At 39.8% G+C, this 20,712-nt stretch overlaps 1 protein-coding gene across 1 annotated transcript in view; it reads left to right on the forward strand.

Moving 5' to 3' along the window:
• LOC121194233 (receptor tyrosine-protein kinase erbB-4-like) overlaps positions 1–20,712 on the forward strand; it is a 290,604-nt gene that overhangs the window by 214,648 nt on the left and 55,244 nt on the right. The window contains exons 14-18 of the mRNA XM_041056962.1: positions 4,423–4,516; positions 10,005–10,159; positions 12,997–13,041; positions 16,104–16,236; positions 19,875–19,997. Coding sequence (XP_040912896.1) covers positions 4,423–4,516; positions 10,005–10,159; positions 12,997–13,041; positions 16,104–16,236; positions 19,875–19,997 — 550 coding nt within the window. The remainder of the gene's footprint in view (positions 1–4,422; positions 4,517–10,004; positions 10,160–12,996; positions 13,042–16,103; positions 16,237–19,874; positions 19,998–20,712) is intronic.

Here is a 20,712-nt window from a genome sequence, read left to right on the forward strand (position 1 = left end):
CCATTAATGCTCTACTGCTTACTGCACCAAAAAGCATAGAAAAAACAAGATTTTATTAGGGAAACACTGCAGATTCAGATATCCCCGAATGTGATACATTTAATTTCTCTCTCATCCTGTCATTCTGTCAGCAGCATAATATATGTCCAAGGTCATTCACAGACCTTGGACATATACAGCTGAAGCAGAAGAAAGTTTCTGTCAAGTCTCTATGGTAACCAACAAGTGTCTTTGTGATGGACGTGGTTAGAGAAAACCGTATACTCAATATAATGTGTATCTCACCCAGCAAACAGTACAGTAAAACGAAATATAGCACTGTCACTTTGTCACATTGAATGGTCTAAAAACACAAAATTGTACACTGAAGGTTTTGATTTAGAGTATGCAAGGCAATATTGGCATATGTGTGTCTTTATTGTCTTTGTTTATCAGAATAACATTTTGTTTAACCTCATTGGACCAGCACAGAGAAGTATCTTGAGGTCAGTTTCAGGTTGAATTTTACAGACCTACCTTTGCAGTGGTGGATAGTCTGCTTTTTGATCTCTGTGTTAGATTTAGTGAGAGTATGAGGATCAATAGATAAAAGAGATGTAAATATATATATTCAGTCAGAAGAATGTTTTAGACTGAGAATTGCATTACAGTGCACATCACTTTTACCCATCCTTCATTTTCCTTTTCTTTTCTGTTACTAACAAAACCCTAATGCTCGGTGCTAATCATTGCATTATGAAATCAAATATTTCTATACTTAATATAACACATTTATTCCCACTGAAAATGGTAAAATGGGAAGTTTTTGTCCACTTTTTCAATGTAAAAAAAATCCTGATAAGTTATATGAAAAACATAAAAGCACATGAACAAAGTGAAAAATCTAGAAAATAATGAAAACTATATATAGGTTCTGTCAGTGACTCCGCAGTGTGAAGGTCTTGATGGAGAAGGTTTGGTCTTTATTGGTCTTTGGTTTACAACATCAAACAAGCAGGACACACCTGCCTGAAATCCTCAGAGTTTGGTTTGTAATTTTACCAGAATAACTGTGCTTTTCAAGTAATCACCATCATTATCCTTTTGTACTGTAACTTGCAGGTTACTGATACAGAAACATTCTAGATTAGTTTCAGGAGAGTGAAGCAGCAGTAAAATGTGTTCCAGTGGTTAGATCAAGGAGAAAAAAAAATTAAATAAACACAAATCAGCTGATTTCTGTCTGGAATTTTCAAATAATCCTCCATTGTTGGAAGACCTGCTGCACAACCTGCTCATCAAAAGTTAAATTTCAGATCAAGAACATCCCAAGGCTCTTTACTACAGCTTTCAAATTCAGCTGTTTTTTCTTTCAGTTTACTGTGAATGATACGAAGACCCAGAGGGTGAAAAGACTAATTTAAGGCATGATGGTAACTCTCAGTTTAACAGGCACCCCTGCAGAGTGTCAAAATGATGAGGGTCCCTTGACTTTAAAGAAAGTATAGCTTTATGCTCTCCACCTCACAGTGGAAGGTGATGAGACCGGCTCCCCCAGTGAGTTTTATTAATAACATTTTGGTAACTCATTAGATTACAGCCCGCAATATACAGCGTGATTACTCCAGAGTTTCGGTGTAATGTTTAGTGTATGGTATACCAGTGCAGTGAGCACCAATACATTCATTGGGAACAGGATGTGAAGTTATGGATAAGGGGGTTAAGAATTTGGGATCTTACAAAGAACTTATACTTTAGTTGTTTTTTGACTGCTGGGTACCTATTATATATATTTCCAGCAGTTAAAAAGTAGCTACAATATAAATTCTCTCTAAGATCCTCCCAGGTGTCCAGATAGATATTACTATTACTGCTGGAAATATTTTTTTTAAGTTCAGAATCCCAACATGCTCAGAAAAGGCTTGATGGCCCCATTGGGAAGGCTTGAGGAGGACCGGAAGGCGCTGTTAGGGCAGGGGGGCTAGGCGTGTCACTGCGTGTCACAGTCACTGCTTGCGCACGGGGCCACGCCCTGCCTACCTGTCCACCTGCACGTCAGCACCACCCACACCATCAGTGTCACCAGCACAACTAAACAGGGCTTCACTGATTGCAACTCCAAACCTTCACTCTCTTAGCATAGTCACATTGTGTGTTACTTGGGTCATACTTTAAATGTTATATTTCATTGTTGTTTGTGATTATTGGCTCTCTGCTCAGTATTTATCAGTCAATAATCAAATCTTGTAGCTGTAATTCAAGCTTCTGTTGCTGCACCTTCATTCCAATGGGAATCGGTTTAGCAGTAAAAGTACAGAAAATCTGCCCTAACAAGGAGACCATGAAACTCCGCAGAACTTATTTCATATCAAGTGTGCATGACAAAAACATGGAGGACAGAGGTAGTTGATGACTGAGTTGAATATACACAAACCACTAGCATGCCCCTTTATTCAAAATTTTGTTGACCTCAGTGTTAAATATGTAACTAAAATATCACCAGTGTAGTTTAGAAAAACTATTGTGTAGGTAAAAAAGTTCAGTTTGTGTGGATTTAGTCATTAGGTTCCCTACACAACATGCAGTGTTCAAGTATTGTGCATTTACTTTTCTTCCATCTCATACCTGGGTGTATTGACAACTCTTCATGGGTTAGAAAGCAGCAAAATGACCATGAGCTTGAACTGCCTTATATCGCAAATGATTTATTTTTGGTTGTTGAAAATGTGTTACAAAGTCAATGAAATTTGGATGTTATTGTTTTAAATACCAAACAGGCGGTTTTTATTTGTTTGCGTAAAAATGCATGTTTTGCAGTACAGATTATGTCTAAAAGCCATTTGAAATGAATGTTTATTTTGCATCAAATCCATATTAAGATTTATGACTCACTGCAAATGTGCTGCTGCATCTTTGTCCCACAAAAGACGGAAAACGCAGGAAAGCAGAACACAGCAGAGCATCATTGCAAGAGCCTATAAGTCTTAAGCGTCAATGATATCTTCCAGCTACACTGCAGCCTTTATTATTTCAACCAGCACACACCCAGACAAAAGCTTTCCTCCCTTGCCTCCTGGAAGGTTTTCAGAAGGCCAGATGAAGCATAATTAATACTAATTTGATTTAGATCCCACTGGGCCAACGACAATTTTTTTTTTCCATTGCTGAGATGGAACATTCTGTTTTCTTTCACTCACCAAAAGAGAAGTACCCAAAAGTCATTCTCCTTGTCCTGTGGTGACAAAGGCAAAGTACCAACTCAGTCGCACTGTGGTCAAATGTAATGACTTTTGGAGGCCACTCTGGTGTTCTGGTTTTATAAGGGGATTGTGGAAATTGAATAACAAGGCACTTAATTTAATTGATTTTTGAAAACGTTGCACCCCTTGCAGGTGTTGCACCTTTCAACTGCGTCAACCCTCTGAGTGATGTTATCACTATTACAGTTAGCTAATTAACTATGATGCATGTGGGAGTAAGAGGAGTGTGTGTGCGTGTGTCTGCGTTTCTGCATGTATATAAAACTATGACTACATATTGACCACTTTTGTTTTCAAATTAAGAAACAAGGCTCATACAAGTAGACTGACACAGACAGATCTATCTACTACTAACAATTCTTCTGTGTCAATCTCAGTCTTCTTTGCTCTGACAACCTGAACTCTGCATTGATTCAGACATTTCAGGAAAAGCTGCAGGAGATCATGTCGGCATTGTTAGCAGAGAGAACAGCTCATATCAAGAAATGTTTGACATTTTAGATTTTGTGTTTTAATGAAACAATGATAACAGTGATAAATTGGTAAATGTTAAAAAGAATAATCACTTACCTCATTAAACACTAAAGACATATATTGTCTAAATAATTTCTTTTACTGTTTGGCAGATGTTGATGGGATAAAGATGTGTTACTCATCATCTGTGGTTCCTCACAACTCCTGGCTTTACACTGCTCTTAGATTTCCAGCCACTGACTAAATATGACACCAGAATAATGGGGAAAAAAATAAATAATTTGAGACAGTCTTTTATTTCACACCCCACACTGATGTGACTGAAGACACTTACATTATTGCCTTGTTAGAGAAGCTTTGTTTAAGATAAATATGTTGAATGATTTGATCACATGGAAGAGACGTGATCTAAGTTTAGTTGCTAAGCATTTTAGCTCCCTTCATACTGTATCTACAACTCAGGCAAAAAGGCACATCTTATTAAAAGGGCTAAAAGCAAATGAGTAACACAAGCTTTATTGTCTCTGTTTTACAAGATTTAACATCCATATTGGCTGAAAACACAAAGAAACCATCTTGTTGTTCTATCACACAAATTTTGTTTGTTTTGCTCCCCTTCTTCTATCTCACCCGTTTCTCTCTCTTTTACCCATCCATCTCAATCCCTCCCTCCCTCCCTCCCTCCCTCCCTTTCTTCCACCTCTCTCAGGGATATTCGAGAATATGCCAACGGGTCAGTGTGTGTGGAGTGTGATGCCCAGTGTGAGCGAGCTGACGATGACTCTTTGACCTGCCACGGTCCGGTAAGCTTGCTCCTATAGACAAGAGTAGTCAGGCAGACTGAAAGCCTGAGTTTCACTCAGTGCCTTCTTAATATAGGCAGCGAAGATGGCTGTTGTTTGAGCAGCTTGTCTACATTTTCTCAGTTGTTGCTAAAGAGGAATAGCAGTAAACATAAAAAGCAATACACATGCTGGCATCATTCCATCACTGAAAAGATTAACTGCACTTCTGTTTGTCTCATAGCTACAAACCACAGAGCCAAGACCAATCTGAGTTGTAATGAGACAGTGAATAGCAAGTCAACTTAAAAAAAAAAAAAAGACTTTGTAAATTAAGACTTATGTTCTTTAAAAGTTTGTCTCACAACAATAGTCAACAAATCCCATGAAAAGACTAAAACCGATAAAAAATTAAAAGCTTAAAGGGTTAAACTGTTGCTTCGTATTTAAAGCCACAGCGTTGCTTCACTCACCACACACCCAGTGATTTGGAGCTGCAGACATTCCCCGTGGTCATCTTCGACTATGATTAATTATTGTATTAGCAGTCAAAGTGTGCCTTTCAGCTCTGCTATTGATTATGTCTCATGTTCTGACTCAAAGCAAAAACTGATTGTTTTAGCTCAGATCAGCTTTAGTTTGCTTGCTAATCTGCAAATCGTAGGTATTCAGGTCATGTGTGTTTGTATGTACATAATTCTGGTTTTATTTGAATCACCAACCACTCATTCAGGGAGAGTGATTCTTTTTTTTTTTGCATCCATTATCTATAGCACTTGAGGGTGGGCTGGAGTGTTTTTTTCATCCTCCCAACAAACATTTGCATTGCACAAGCTCTTAGAGAAGCATGACAGCTTGTTGAAAGATTGTTTGGTATCAGATGTACATTGGAAAAATGCCCCAGTGAAAAGAACAAATCCCTGACCTTCATTTCAGTCTCCCCCTCTTGAACCCTACACCCACAGACACATGTGGCCCCCGATCCTGTACTTTCACTTAAAATCTTTTCTCACTGTTTGATAGAAAGGGATGGTTTGCGACACATGCAAGCCGGAAGGGCCTTGTACTGTCTTTTGTGCCCCATCACACCCTGTCAGATAGTTTGCCCAATATAGTGTGGGACTTTTTGATTTCCAGAACCAGATTTCCTGTAATGTCTATGCGCGAGCTTACAAGCCAGGAAGCCAAGGCCAAAGTTAGTTACATCTATGGTTGTTGGCTTGTGTAGAGTGTGTTTGTTGTTGTTGAAGGAGATTTGTTGGTTTGATTATCTATCTCACAGCCTTGCACTTGGCTTTCTTGGACAAGTGATGGTGGGTGCTATAAAGAGAACAAAACGTATACATAGCTTACCTCCAGCAGTTTGAGAAAAAAGTGATTAAAAACTCGAGCAAGCAAGTACAAGTGCAAGTACTTTGTAATGATTTTTATCAGCTGGGTAAATATTTTCAACTAGTCAATCAGCACAGAAGCAAAATCACTATAGGCTATGTTCAACCTTTATTTTTGATTGTTTTATGGTAATGTATTTAAACACGGCTTTTCAGCAACTGCTTCGGTATGTCTTTATTTTCAGCACTGTCTCTTAGAAATTATGTTGATATACAGCTGTCTGCAACAGCAAATATATTTTGAACAAAGCATAATTGCAACCACATAATGTTTTCTATTAACTTAATTAGGTTTTTAACATACTTGGCATGCTACAAATATGTTGATGCATATCAGTAAAATGTTTGCAGACAACGTATTTGCTTTCTGCCAAAGTATCTGGTCTTGTAGCACAATATCCACTTGTATTGACTTCAGAATTATTGATAGTAATTGGTAAAGGCTAGGAAAAGATCAAGATCTTTTCTGATACAGAAAAAAAGTTAATGGTTGAACAAGATGTTTTATTTATATTTAACCAAAACCACAATCTTTCCCTAAGCCTAACCAAAGACATTTTGTTGCTTAAGGATAACAACAGGCCTAGACTGACTGCAAAACCTGGTCGCTGTTGCGCTGCTCAGTTGCATGCTGTGTACGCCCACCATCCACCCCAGCCACCTCCTAGTGACTCCACCGCCGTTAATAAATCATCATCATTTGCTGCTGCAGTTGTACAGAAACAGTATTCCTAGCAGACAGGGTTGTTATTTTGGCATCCTGTAATTTCCAAATACAAGTACTGTACATTTTCACTCAGGATCTAAGCCTGTGAGTATGTCTCTGCCTGTGTGTGTGTGTGTGTGTGTGTGTGTGTGTGTGTGTGTGTGTGTGTGTGTGTGTGTGTGTGTGTGTGTGTGTGTGTGTGTGTGTGTGTCAAGTTGTGTATAATGGAAATGTCCCAGGGTAACCTGTTGGACCTTGTATAAATGTCATATGTGCAGCATAGGCACACAAATGGATTACAGCAATCATGTTATGGCCATAGTGCCCATAGAAATTACATTACAGCTTACACACTTTGATTTGATAGGCCTAATGCCTTCTGTGGAGAGAGATTAGAGATATGACTGTAGCCATGAACACAGGTTATGTTATGCTCAGAACAGGTGACGATGGTAGACACAACCGGTGACACAAACAGACTGGAGTTTCTATGGTTCTACACTAAAGATTTTTTTAGTTCAGATCAGCATTTTAAACAAAAGTATTTGTGATTTGTTTGGTAACTTGATAGGGTAGTTTTAATAGGGAATACTGTCTGACAATGAAATCTAAAAAATATAAGTTAATTAAGTCAATAATGCAATGAAAAACCTTGTTGGGTGAGGAAAGACGGAGATCTCATCCCTCCTCTTCTAACCTCTTCTAATTCCTCTTCATCTCCATTATCCTTCTGATGAGCCTGAAGAAACATTCCAAGCCATTGTAATGTAAATTTCTACAGTGCCCTCATGAACTGTATAACTATATTTGAGGCTAACACTCTACATGTTGCTTTCTCTAGCCCGACGTTCTTCCTCTCTCTCTCTCTGGTAATATGCTGCTGTCATCTCAGAGCATCATGGACACTTCACACATACTCAATGTTATATTATAGCACATTTACATACATGCAGACAGTCACACACATCTACATTTATGTCAATGTACTGTAATATGAGATGTAATTTTCTGAAGCACAAAAGTATAACATACATCATCAAATAAAATACATTTTAATCTGCTGGGCTTTTATTCTTTTATGATAACCGTATTAAAAAGGCCACTGTCATATTCATAGAAGCTACTCATCCATCCATTACACCATTGGTCAGCTGAATGCTGCATGGCCAAGTGTTGGAGTTTCCCCACGGGCTGTTGTTTTTTCAAAATGAATCGGCACAAGCGGTTTCTATTACGTTGTTAGGGGGCGTTTACAAGCAGTTTACAGGCACCTTCTTTTTAGCAACTTTTTTTTTTTTTTTAAATGAATCACTTTGCAACAAATCTAGTGACTTTTTGAATGAACTTTAGCTACTTTTCATACAATCAAGTTGCCTGTATTGCCCCACAATCGTTAGGTTGGGTCAGAATGCACATATAAAGCACTGAAGTCAAGAATATGCTAATTAGCATTTGACCTCATTAGCAATGTTTTTGGCAACTTTTTTTTAACAGGCTTTAGCTACTTTACATTAAAAGTACTTCTTTAAAGGGGTTCTACAACAGCTTTGAACTACATCCTCACTTTGGCACATTGACGATTCTTGGTCCAGTCATTTCCTAGGTTTTGACCTTGTCTTGTTTCCTAGTTGCCCCTTTCCTTTCTACCCTGTTTCCTCTGTACACCTTTCATCTCTCCACCTCATCAGTAATGCTTAAAATTCTTTTGGGGTGTGATATTTTAAGACTTCAGCAGTTATAAGGTATGAGGAGTTGGTCTGTGCAATACAGTAAAATATCTTGTAAATCCTTCCTGATGCACTTGATCATGCTTTGAAAAGTGTTTTATGTGGCTGCCTGTTAAAAATCTTGGCTATAAGCTCTGACACCATAAAGAGTAATGGTCAGGTCTCCTGCTATACTTGGTTTATGCATGAAAAGGAAGGAAAGGCGGAGACCGTACCTACACACACAGACACACATATCCAACAGCATCACACACAAACTTCAGTGTTAAGCACACGAGCAGACCAATTTAAATTTACAGCAGGGTACTTTGGTCGCGACACGGTGCATCCCTGTCATTTTTTGGATTCCCCAGTACCCTGCTGGTCCAAACACTGTTTGTTTGCTCTGTCACATAATTTAGCTCGCTGATGTGAAGGGATTATTGGATATACACACACATATGCACACACATATGCACACACATATGCACACACATATACACACACGCACACACACCAATAGCCATGGGTGGGAAGACACTCGTAAAAACGAAGTGCAGGGCTCAATACTAAAGCCAGCGAGAGCAGCGAGACTTTCAATTTGCATAATTATACCGGAGCAAATGCATTTTCACACACACACACACACGCACGCATAATTTATAAGCACACACACGGAGACAATAGTAAATACGCACTCATACATTACTTTAGGTGTATGTATCAAGAAGCACTCATACTCCACTTGTCAAAGCGTAGTTATCTGCCTTCACTTTCGCCTTTTTACCTTGGCGCCCCCCTTTTTAGGGAAAGCAGTAAGTGTGTGTTTGTGTGTGGGTTTCTGTCTTGCCTGTATTTGTCATGTATACAGTATTTGTTAATATAAAGCATGTGTATCTGCTTATGTTTACATTTGTGTGCAATTTAGACTTCTATGTAAGTGTCTATGTGAGTGAAATGCATAGTTGTTGATTTGATTTCCATTCAGTCTGTTTATGTACAGTATGTGGGTGTTTGTGTTGTTTGTCAATGAGATGTTCTTTAGGCCAGTTGATGATACGAGGCCTGTCTGGGAGAGCTCCTTGCCTCTCTTCTTCTCCTGCCCTACCTCCTCCCTCGCCTATATTAGCTCCATAAATCCTGTTCTAGGCGGATTGTTATGGTCATTGTGTGTGCTGTGAGCGATGGTTATTATCTGCCTTCTCCGCTCACACTGCTTTATGTGTCTCGTCTGCTCCTCTCCCTCCCGTCCTTCTTTCTCTCTCTTTTTCTCTGTTATTCACACACTGTCTCGCTCGCTCTTACTGACTCTCTCCTCTGCTCTGTTATGATGCATCCCTGTCCACTCTCTCTCCTTCACTTTCCCTTATTACTCGACAGTACTTATTTTTCCACTTTTCCTGGCTCCCTTCTCACCGCTTTCACCTTCTGTCTTCTGCTTCATGCTATCTCTCTTTCACTTTCACTGCTGCACAGATGCAAGTACAACAATTTAATCCATAAAGCTGCTAAGGAAGCTGCACCAGGAAAGCCGATCATGTAGAAATATACCCATCAATCGGACTACTTTACAAACAGGCTACAGCAGATATATCATCCCCTAAATTTGCAACACTACTGATTTGTCCTTCATGCCTGACTTCATGATATCAGGTAAAGCCATGGTATATCCTGAAAACAATGTTTTTTTTTCTCACTTTTCATAGGGGCCAGAGCATTGTGTGAAATGCCTTCATTTCAAAGATGGTCCAAATTGTGTGGAAAAGTGTCCCGATGGCCTGCAAGGTGCCAACAGTTTCATCTTCAAGTATGCCGAAGCCAACAACGAATGCCATCCATGCCATGCCAACTGCACCCAAGGGTAAGTGTAGTCAGGACAAAGAGTGGTCAGAGGTCAGGGGTTCAGTGCTCATTACTCCACCCCTTTGTCATTCTTTCAAGCTCAAAAGTCCTTTCTTTCAATCTGTAAAAGAAAATTTCAAACAACACACAGGGCTGCAAAATATAAAAAATGATTGTCATATATAAATAATTTCCCTTGAGCTGAGCTGTCTTTGACAGCTGCAGTCTGTTTCTTTAGTAAACAATAATTAGGACATTAATTCCTAGGACTGTACCACATATTGTGTCCTATTTTTAGCATAAAACAATGTAAATCAGTGTTACAATGCTGCATCAACTTTGCTAATCTTGCTCCATGTGAACCAGCTCTTCAACTTTACACTGACATATCCTGAGTCACACCTAAAAAATTCACCTACCTCCTTCGTGTATTTGTTCCTTCAACCATGTTCTTCTTCTTCTTCTTCTTTGCTTTCAAATTAGACACCATTTGGTGCATTATCACCACCTATAATGTACAAACTTTATATAAAACGTTTTATTAAACGTGATATAATGGATCTGGCTCTCTGCAGTCTGTCTGAAGACAAATATTAATGACACAGATACAACTGTTGAATAAACTGCATTAACTTATTGCTGAAATTAGCAGGCCAGCTTGCTCAGTTGGTTACTGTGGGTAGGTAGTGCTACAATGTTACTGATGAGCATACTAGCCACAGTACCTCACCAACTAGCCCTGCAAGTAGTAGCTTCCAGTGCCACCTATTTTGCAAGGATGAATTTCCCTGCAGCACTGTCTGGACTGACTATCAACAGAATATTCTTCCTAAATTTTCTCATTCTCTCAATGGAAGTTCATTTTGCTTTCATATACATAAATAGTGGCTGAATAGCACATACTCACAAAAAGTCCCTTTTCAATATCCATGTCCTGCGAACATAAAGTGATGATCCAACATCTTGCACAATAATAGCGATAAATAAAGAGGTGAAGCAGAAAATGAGAGAGAGGAGAAAAAGGCTGAAACTGAGAGGAGTCAGTGAAGTACCTTGTCACTCTCCATTGCTCACTAGCCACTGATCGCTCAATGTAATATTCAACAAGGGTTGGTAAGACATCATTTTGTATTTAACTCCACAGGGAGTTTATGTCAGTACCTTTTATGTTATTTCTCCTCCTCTGAGTGACAGCCTCTGGTGTCGCTTGAGCATAACAATGTAGTCGTAAATGGGAAAAAACCAGGCCGACACTTTGTCACAGGTACAGCTTTATAAGCAAGTCCGCTTCTCAAAAACACTCAAACAGAGGGAGGGAGAGGGACATAGACAGATAGGGAAACAGACAAGAGTCTGGAAAAAAACTATATTCTCTACTTCTAAACACCAAATTTGGAGCTAGCATTAAGTCTGTCAGTCATGGCATATGATGCTCACTGTACATGGAAGATTTGAGACATCAGCACAGGAGGACTGCTAACACCTGAAATCTGCTTTTCATCTGAGTATCTTTGTAACCTGTCACTCTGAAACTGAACTGACTTCTAGAATGAAGTTGGATTTAACAAGGATTCAGTCCAGAACTCACTTTATTTATTTATTTATTTATTTATTTAAAGTTTCCCAGCAGGCATCAGGAGAACACATGGCTTTGTTGATGCCATTGTTTGTGTGCATACCTGCCACTGGCTATAAAGCAACAACCTACCTCGTGCTTTTGAAGCTTAAAGCCAGAGTTGAACCAAAAAAAAAGCTATCTTGGCCTCTATGTCCTGCTGTCTTTATAGCACTTTTCAGTCTCCCTAGGACACACACATACTTACCCTTGCACACTTACACATACTACTAAGACATTGCATGTTTTGACAAACAGCAATAAAAGGTGTAGTGGACAGCTAAGAGACATCAACAGATTGTGTCTAATGTTTTAGCTTTTAGAGTTAGGGAAATGACCACTGCTCCGAAGTCAGTACTTGAATCAAATACTTTACTTTGGCCAATCAATAATTATAATAATTGTAATTAATAATTGACAGACACAGGGTACTGCAGTTTCACATGGATAAACTGTTGTGCGCTCTTACCAAAAGAAACAAAATGGGGAATAAATTGTGCAAAACTACCCCTTTTTCTCTCAGAATGCATAATAAATTATAACTCAATGTGAATCATATTATATACTATATTATGTGTGAAGGCTGCCGAAACTGTGTGCTGTAATACAAAAGGGCTACAAGTAATTTTAGTCAGCCTCTGTGACCCGTCAGTCTATAATCCACTATTATTATTCTTTTGTTACATTATTATATTATATTTCACTACTAGGGTTGCATCATCAAACCAGCAAAGTAGAAAAACTAAAACCACTATTGAAAACTATTTATAGTAACAAAAAAAATGCAGTACAGCTGTTATGGGTTCAGTTTTTGTTTCATTAACAATGTACAATCCCAGTCTCTTTCATTTGATTTGAAGATTTGGGATGTTTACAGAAAATAAAAATGAAATTGAAAATACAACCCAGAAAAACAATAATGCAAATGTAATCAGGAGAATATGTGTAGGTGTAGTGTAGAGAACAGCCATCTCTTTATGTAACGCATTGCCGAACACTCTTTCCATACCCCTGCCTTACGTAAATGGGTTGACGAGAAGAGTCATTAGGTTTTCTGTAAACACATCCAACACAGGTTGTCTCAATGATACAACCACAGGATGAATACAGGTCCTTGGTGTAAAAGGATTTTAACTGTACCTATTAGTTAAATCAGGGTCTCCTTTTCTGATATGTGCCACACTGAAAACATTTGAGTGTTTGTTGTTTAACTTTGTGTTTGTCCTGTATTGTTTATCTAGGTGCATTGGGCCAAGACTGCAAGACTGTATTGGCTGGATGGACAGGTACAAAACTCACTCGCATGCACATACACACACACAAGAATCACAGTAAGCAAAGTCTCTGATTAATGGCTACCTCTAGGGCCCAAATTCCCTGAGTGTCCTCAAAGCCTCTCTGTGCATTGCATGCTTGTGGGTGTGTTTGTGAGTTTTTTTGTGTATGTGCGTGCGCAAGCAATTTGCCTGGTTCTTGATAAATTGATAGCGCTTTAGCTTTTGTTCTGAGGCTGTGTGGGAGAAAAAAGGAACAAAATGCTGCTAACAGTTTACAGCGAGGTTTCATAAGAGAAACACTGTGGCATCAGGTGGCACTTAGAATTTTTGGGTGGTGTTTGGGGGATGATTAGAAAAAAGAAAAAGAAAGGCTGATTAGCAGCGTAAGCAGTCAACACTACAGAACTTGCTGCATAGTGGGTCTGGGGATCTGCAGCACAACACTGGATCCAGGAAAGGACAGAGCTATGTAGAAAAGAAAAGAACAGGCTGCTGCACTGGTAAAAGACAGTCTGTGACTAAGACCATCACACTGGAAAATGGAGACACATTTAGACTATCCCGAGGCTCAGCAGGAGGCCATGGTGGCTACTTAGGAAAATGGAGCCATATAGTTGGATACGTGGAGAAACTGATCAGTATTTACTAAGTACTTTCTGATCGATATTAAGAATCCTAAATCTTTTACTGTGACCAATAGATGCTGAAGGTGATATATATGTGAAAAACAATCCCCACCTTCTAGCAAACTGCTTAAAATCCACACTTTTCCTCCTGAAGCAGTCTTGTGTCGGCAGCAGATGGGCAAATGTAGTTAACAGCTGACCTGCTAAATAGATCAGGCCTTATCAGATCTCTGATAGCTGTGGCAAGGATACAGCAGTAGATGCCCAGCTAACCCTGGGTTTAGCTGTCTGCTCAGAGGTGTTGCACATCTTACAAACCTGTTACCTGTTGGATGTATTGACTACTGAGCACAAATGAAAGTAGCTTATCAGAAACAGATGATTACTCTAAGCCTTCAAAGGCCATCATTCCACCTGGCATTAACGTGCATAACGTGTAGGGATTGTGTGCATATCTGATTAAGCTGGATTAATCACTTTCTGTCACTGACTCATGTAATATTTAGAGTCTGATAAAACTGACAAATAACACCTCACCTAACGAATTCCCATTTGGCAATATCTTCTCATTTAGTCTAAAATTATTGCTGCTGCCTGTTGTCTGATACCTCTGTGTTCCCCGACTGGCTCCATGTGATCATGACCATGTGGCTTGCTGTGTGATCTTGAGAACTGTGTGTCTTGAGTACATTTTTACTCAGGGGACCAGTTAATGTCAGTTGGAAAGACCATGTAAGTGAAGCGTGTGGATTGAATTGGATAATCTACGGTGGATCTTGATGCTGAAATTACATTTGGTCATGCGTCAAATCCTCTGTGGCCTTTCTTGCTGACTTCCTCTATCTGTATCTTTTTTAGCTACAGTATGTCTCTGAACATTTTCCTTCAGTGGTCTTTTTTTCTGAGAATATGAGTTGGTAATCTTATTTGTTTGTTTGTTTGTTTTTGTTTTGTCCTAAAAACTACCTCATCAATTATTTTGTATGTGGATTCCTTAAATTAGTTTATTAACAGAGTATTTCAACACATGCAGAACAGAGTTAAATGAGAAGATTGATGTCATTCTTTTATCTGTTGTCTTAATCACAAAATGGTTACCTTAGCTTAGCTCAAAGGAAACACTAGCTAGCTTGATTAATTCCTCCTCCCACCTCAACAGCTCACTAATTACCATGTAATATGTATCTTGTTATATTTTATTAAATCTTGTCTGTTTAATCTGGGGTTTCTTTTGGTCACCATGAACTGGTGTGCTGGCAAGCTAAGCTGATCCTCTCCTGGCTCTTTTTTCCCATTTAATGGGCAGATATTAGAGTGGCATTGACCTTCTGATCAAACTCTTCATAAGAAAGCAAAGAATCATATATTTCAAACTGTTTCATCAACGATTTCTGATCATGAACTTTATTCAGCAGAACATTTTACAGTTGAAAATGTAATGGTGACACAGAATCTAAATTACCTCAAGCAACTCTTAAGATACAGCTTGTTAATTACTGATACCAGCATATCTGCAATAAGCTAATATTGGCCAACATATCCACCTGGCTGATTCATTGGTCAGGCTCTAGTTCTCAGCAGCTCTTTACCACTGCAAGTCCCCCAAACTAGTGATTTTCTCCCTGTGCAGCCAAAGAGAGAGATGTTGGGGGGAGATACAGAGTTCTTCACTTCCCATGAAACCGGCTGAGTGTGATAACATTTTATGGGGTGTATCCTTGCAGTCTGTGATATACAGTCCTGAATAACAGCCTTTTTCCACTGATTTAGTGCAGAGCCTGTGTGCGCCTTGACCAAATTAGGTTCTTTCATTACAGGAAAAAAACAGTGGGGGCAGCTCTTCCTGCTCACTTCTGCAGCAGCTCTGTAGACAGTTTGAGGAGCATATCTTGAAAATTACTGAGAGTCTTAGTTTCAAATGACAGCGTCGGTGTGATGCTGAGAATTCACTGTGATGGTTATTTCCATGTTTTTGATCTCAGCCTTGGTTTTAATGAGAGGGCATGGAGGGATATTTGTTACCAGATGAAGCTCAGTGCAAAAAACAGACACAAACGGAAAGTGAGGAGGCTTTTTTAAAGATAACGCACATGAGTATATATTATTGAAGCATTTTTGTTTTGTTTTTTTTATTTGCTTGCTTGTATTTGTGTGTGTGTGTGTGTGTGTGTGTGTGTGTGTGTGTGTGTGTGTGTGTGTGTGTGTGTGTGTGTGTGTGTGCACATGGAAGTGTAAGGATGATGCTGACTTCTAGCTTTCTGCTCTCATCGTCTCTACTCCTGCTCAACCTATTCAACCTGTCCGCCCCACCCCTCCTTCTGTCATCATCTCTGGCCTCCTGGTGATAATGTGTCATGCATTCTCTATTGCTTGCATTCTCCCCCGTCTTCATCATTTACTCATTTTCCTCCTTTTTCTACCCCCCCTCCACTTTCTTGTCATCAGAACCCCTCTGATCGCAGCAGGGGTGATCGGCGGCCTCTTCATGGTGGTGATCATGGTGCTGAGCGTAGCAGTCTCTGTGCGCCGGAAGAACATAAAGAAGAAGAGAGCCCTTCGTCGCTTCCTGGAGACAGAGGTGAGCAGGGCAGTAGGGAGTGATTGCTGCCTACAGCACTGAAAGATAATGTTGGCAGGAAACTGAGCATGACTGAGAAACCGAGGACACAGGTGACCCTACTTCAGTCTGAGTCCAAATTTAACCAGCGTTGCTAAGAAATCTAGCTGCAATCCATCCAGTGTAAACCTTTAATATTGTATCATACTGACCAAAGGTTTAGAGAATTTGTGGAGAAACAGAAGGTGAAAAAGATGAAAGGGTAAGCAGTGATGAAATCCCAAAAGAAAAGATTTTATTTATTGTTTTTAGAGGGTTTAGAAGTAGATTTCTTTTCAGTGAAGTAGCAGAATTATCTTTGACAGATTTCACACATAACTGACAGTCTCAGTGTTCCTTCAATTTTAGAAGAAAACCAGATCAAAACATAAGAAAGGCCTGAGGACGTTTGTCTGAATTTGTATGATTGCGCTGTTGCATATGTGTGTGTGTGCTCATAAGTCTTTGTTTGTAGTGTAGCAATGTGTGTGTGTGCGCACACACACACATGGGCCACATACTGTACAAAATAAGATAAAGTCAGACTGAAAGAGAGAGAAAAGAGAATGAGACTTCATGTTTCCAGATGGTGTCTGCGGAGGTGGAGAAAGTGTCAGAAACTGAGGCTCAGGTGTTGACTCTGTCATGGTATATTGGAGAGGACACTTCTGTTAGGAAGAGGTAAGGGACCATACCATTAGAAGAGAAGAAAGCACTCTTCCTTTGTGTAAAAATGAGAAGAGTACATCATCTAATGCACTTGTGTGTCCATAGTGTGAATAATGTCTTGTTCCACTGCTTTCTGTCTCTTCAGAGCACACAAGTGTGAGTGAAGTGTCCCTGCTGCTAGTTTCTGAAGTGAAAAAATAGCCCTGTTCTGGTTCATTATTATACTTACATTACTCTCACATGTAATGCTTCTGTTGGTTTCCTACACAATTTCAGGCACAATGCTGGCTGTATTAATGTTTAATGCATTACAGAGGTATTCTTGTACCGCTGTTACGGCATAAGCCAGGAGCACAGGGAAAGGACCCAAATGCAGACTCCCTAGCAGGCAGACTCAGCGAAGGTACTTAAATGACAAAAAACTGGCTTACAGGCTGACAGGTGGAGAAACTTGAAGTCCAGGCAGGGAGGAACAAAACTGAGGAAATCCAAAACTCAGCAGCAAAACCACAGGGAACAACTCAGGAACAAGAACAGGAAACTAAACAGAAGCACGAGGCAGCACAAGGGAAGTGAACAGACGAAGTGAGAAAGTCTGAGGGGAATAAAGAGACTAAAATACACATGGGGTGTAAGGGTAATAGGGAACAGGTGAAACTAATTAGGACAGGGGCAAGCAATCACACAGGCAGCAAAAAACAAAAACCATAACCGAGACAAAAAGGAGGTAATTTCAAAATAAAGCAGGAAAGAGGGGTAGATCATGACCACCACATTATATAGCTACTGAAGAATATAGACCTGAATGAGGAAGAATTATGCAATTAGAGGGCAGACGTCTTCTCTCTTGCAGATCATCACAACTACACTTACAGGGCGGTGAACAGCCTGTTGGGTTATGTGTTTTTAAATAGTACTTTGTCATATAAATCATTAGAATGGTTGTGAGCGGCATGTAGTTCTGTGCAGACAGGTGTAACGCAGCATAAAATGCGCAAGTTTTTACAGTCATTTAATTTTAATAATCAGTTCTCACAGAGTTTCACCTCCATATTTTCTCCTTAGGATTCCACTTTAACCATTGTTTAACCATGTTTTACATTTTTATTGAATTATGTAATTCATGTAATTACTGTGCAAATAATGTGTTGCAGGTCTGTTGGTTGATAATCATACTCTAGGAAATTAAGTCTAAAAAGTTACATTGCTTTGGTTTAATGTCTTAGGTTTAATATATCACAGTATCTTAGCTGTTCCTAGGACTGCACTCTTCTGGACAGAGACCAGATGTACCTCAAATCTGCTGGAGCCACCCTGCAGGTTGAGGGTCACAGTCCCTAATGCTCCTGTTACCACAGGGACCACTTTGGTCTTCACCTCCCACATCTGTTTCAGTTTTTCCTTCAGCCCCAGGTTCTTCTCAAGCTTCTCATGCTCCTCCAGCATCTGTTTGTCAGTCTGGAACTTGAAGTCCCACCGGACTTTAGCACCGTTGTTCTTAACCACTTTTGGTGATCCCATCGGGACTTGGGGACTTCTAATCCATACTCAGGACAGATGTTCCTGTACGCAGCTTTTCATCTTCCACCCTGCTACTATGTCTCAGGGTCGTCAGCAAACAATACTTTGTGTAACTACACGTTTGGTTTGGATTCAGCACTGTATTGTAGAGTGAGAAGGTGGACAGCTCCAGTTTGCTGCACTGTGGCTGCTACACAGCCTCAACATCTTCAGCACCACGGATGCTGGACAGCTCCCTACACAGTGGAATGGTGCTTTTTTTTGTGTGTGTGTGTGTGTTTGTGGATGGATCATTTTTAAGACATCTGTATTGTCTTGTGTGTTTGTTTATATGGTGTGTGGCCCCCACCCTTCTTGTTTCCGCCCCGCAGTAGCTGATTTGTTATTCAATTTAAATGAAGAATGACTATTGTTTTTAATCAAATGGTAACCATGAGCCAGAGGGACAGAAGCTGCCGACCACAGCCAGGCTGATTTACACTCTCTCTCTGTTTTCTTCTCTCTGCCCTCCTTCCCTCCCTCTCTAATCTTCCACTCTTTTCCTAATTCTCCTTATATTGCTCCCTCCCTCACGCTTTTGCATCCTCTGACTAATTCAGCTGCTCGCTTCTCCATCGCTGTCTTGTTGTTGTTGTTTCTGCCACAGTTCCTCTCCCACTCCACATCTTCCTTCCTCCCTGCCCACATTTAATCTTTCTCTCTCACCAGCTATTTCATCTGTTCATTCCTCCACTTGAGCAGTAATGAGACAACAAGTGTCAACTCCTTTTCAGGTTCCGCAATTATCCACATGCCCCACCTCTTTCTCTCACTCTTCGTCCACCTATTTCCATCTCTCTCCTCTGCTGACATATTAAATCTCTCACTCGTGATATTGAAACGGTAATGGCACTCCAGAGTTTGGATTCGTCTTGTTGGAAAAATGTCATTGAAGAAACACTTCTCTTTAGTCATAACTTTAAGTAACTCTCTGATAATTGCTGTTGCTTTATGATAAAAGCTTAGTTTCACAGCATGAGTTCCTGAAAATTAGGTCACAGTTTTTTAGAAACAGCCTTTTCTCCATTGATTCAAGGAGCAGTCGTGAGCAGTGAACATTAGAGACAGTCCCTGTTAAAGGTACTTTTTTTACTGGTTTGAATTATGTTAAGTGGCACTGTTTCCCAGAAAATTGTTGTTGATTTTACCTGGACATGTGTATTCACTTAACCAAGGTCTTGTTTTGTGTTCCCATGATCCTCTTAAAGCTATTTGATTACTCAGGCTATTTTCTCATGATAAATTACGACTTGAAAGGACTATGTTACCTGTGTATACAAGAGAGGGGCTATGTGAGAAAATAATTCTCAATTCAAAATCTCATTGTTAGGAGTCTGGGTTGTAGTACCATCTGATTGAATGACTTATTTCTTGTTGGATGTTTTTTTTAGCTGGTGGAACCTTTAACACCCAGTGGAACAGCACCCAACCAAGCCCAGCTTCGCATCCTGAAAGAGACCGAACTCAAAAGGGTCAAGATCCTTGGCTCTGGGGCCTTTGGGACTGTTTACAAGGTAAAGCACACACACACAAAAACAACTGTTTGCATGGGTTTGAGTTGATACTAAGCCACAACTAATATACTCCTAAACTTGAAATCATGATTTGAAAAAAAAAAAAAAAAAGAAGAAGAAGACAGGAAAGGCAGAATGCAAGATAATTAATGACAGGAAATGAGATGGAAGGTTGGCGGCGGAGGAAGAAAAGAATAAGTAATAGCAGACCCTGGGGTTACACTGAAATAAGAGGTAGCTGAGGTCACCACCAGTGTGATGATGGGCTGGGGAGAGGTTTAGAAGAGCAGCTCTGAAATTAGAAAGAAGACTCTCAGATGGATTCTCTCTCACTGAAATCACCATTAGTCATTTTGTGGAGCCATCCATTCATATTATAGCACATTTCTTGGGTCAGAGGTATGGTAGCAGGAGCACAAATGTCCTTTTTCAAAGCAATATCTTGCATGTTACCCTTGGGAATCTCCAAGACTCTCTAGACAAGTAAAGAAAATAGTTCATTCAGAGTCTCACGGGTGAGCCCTATAGGACTCAGAGTTTCCCTGGTGATCACATGGTAACCTGATACATAAATCCCCTCCTCCAGATCCTCTCAGAGACAAGGAGCAGTGGTGTGATGCTGAGATCCTCCAAGGCACTCAGCTGACAAGCATCTTGACTGCATGATCTTATTATTTCAGGCACAATCAAGAGGTCATGACAAGTGTTAAGGTTC

This window comes from Toxotes jaculatrix, chromosome 15 (assembly GCF_017976425.1).
Source record: "Toxotes jaculatrix isolate fToxJac2 chromosome 15, fToxJac2.pri, whole genome shotgun sequence".
Classification (NCBI taxonomy): domain Eukaryota; kingdom Metazoa; phylum Chordata; class Actinopteri; family Toxotidae; genus Toxotes; species Toxotes jaculatrix.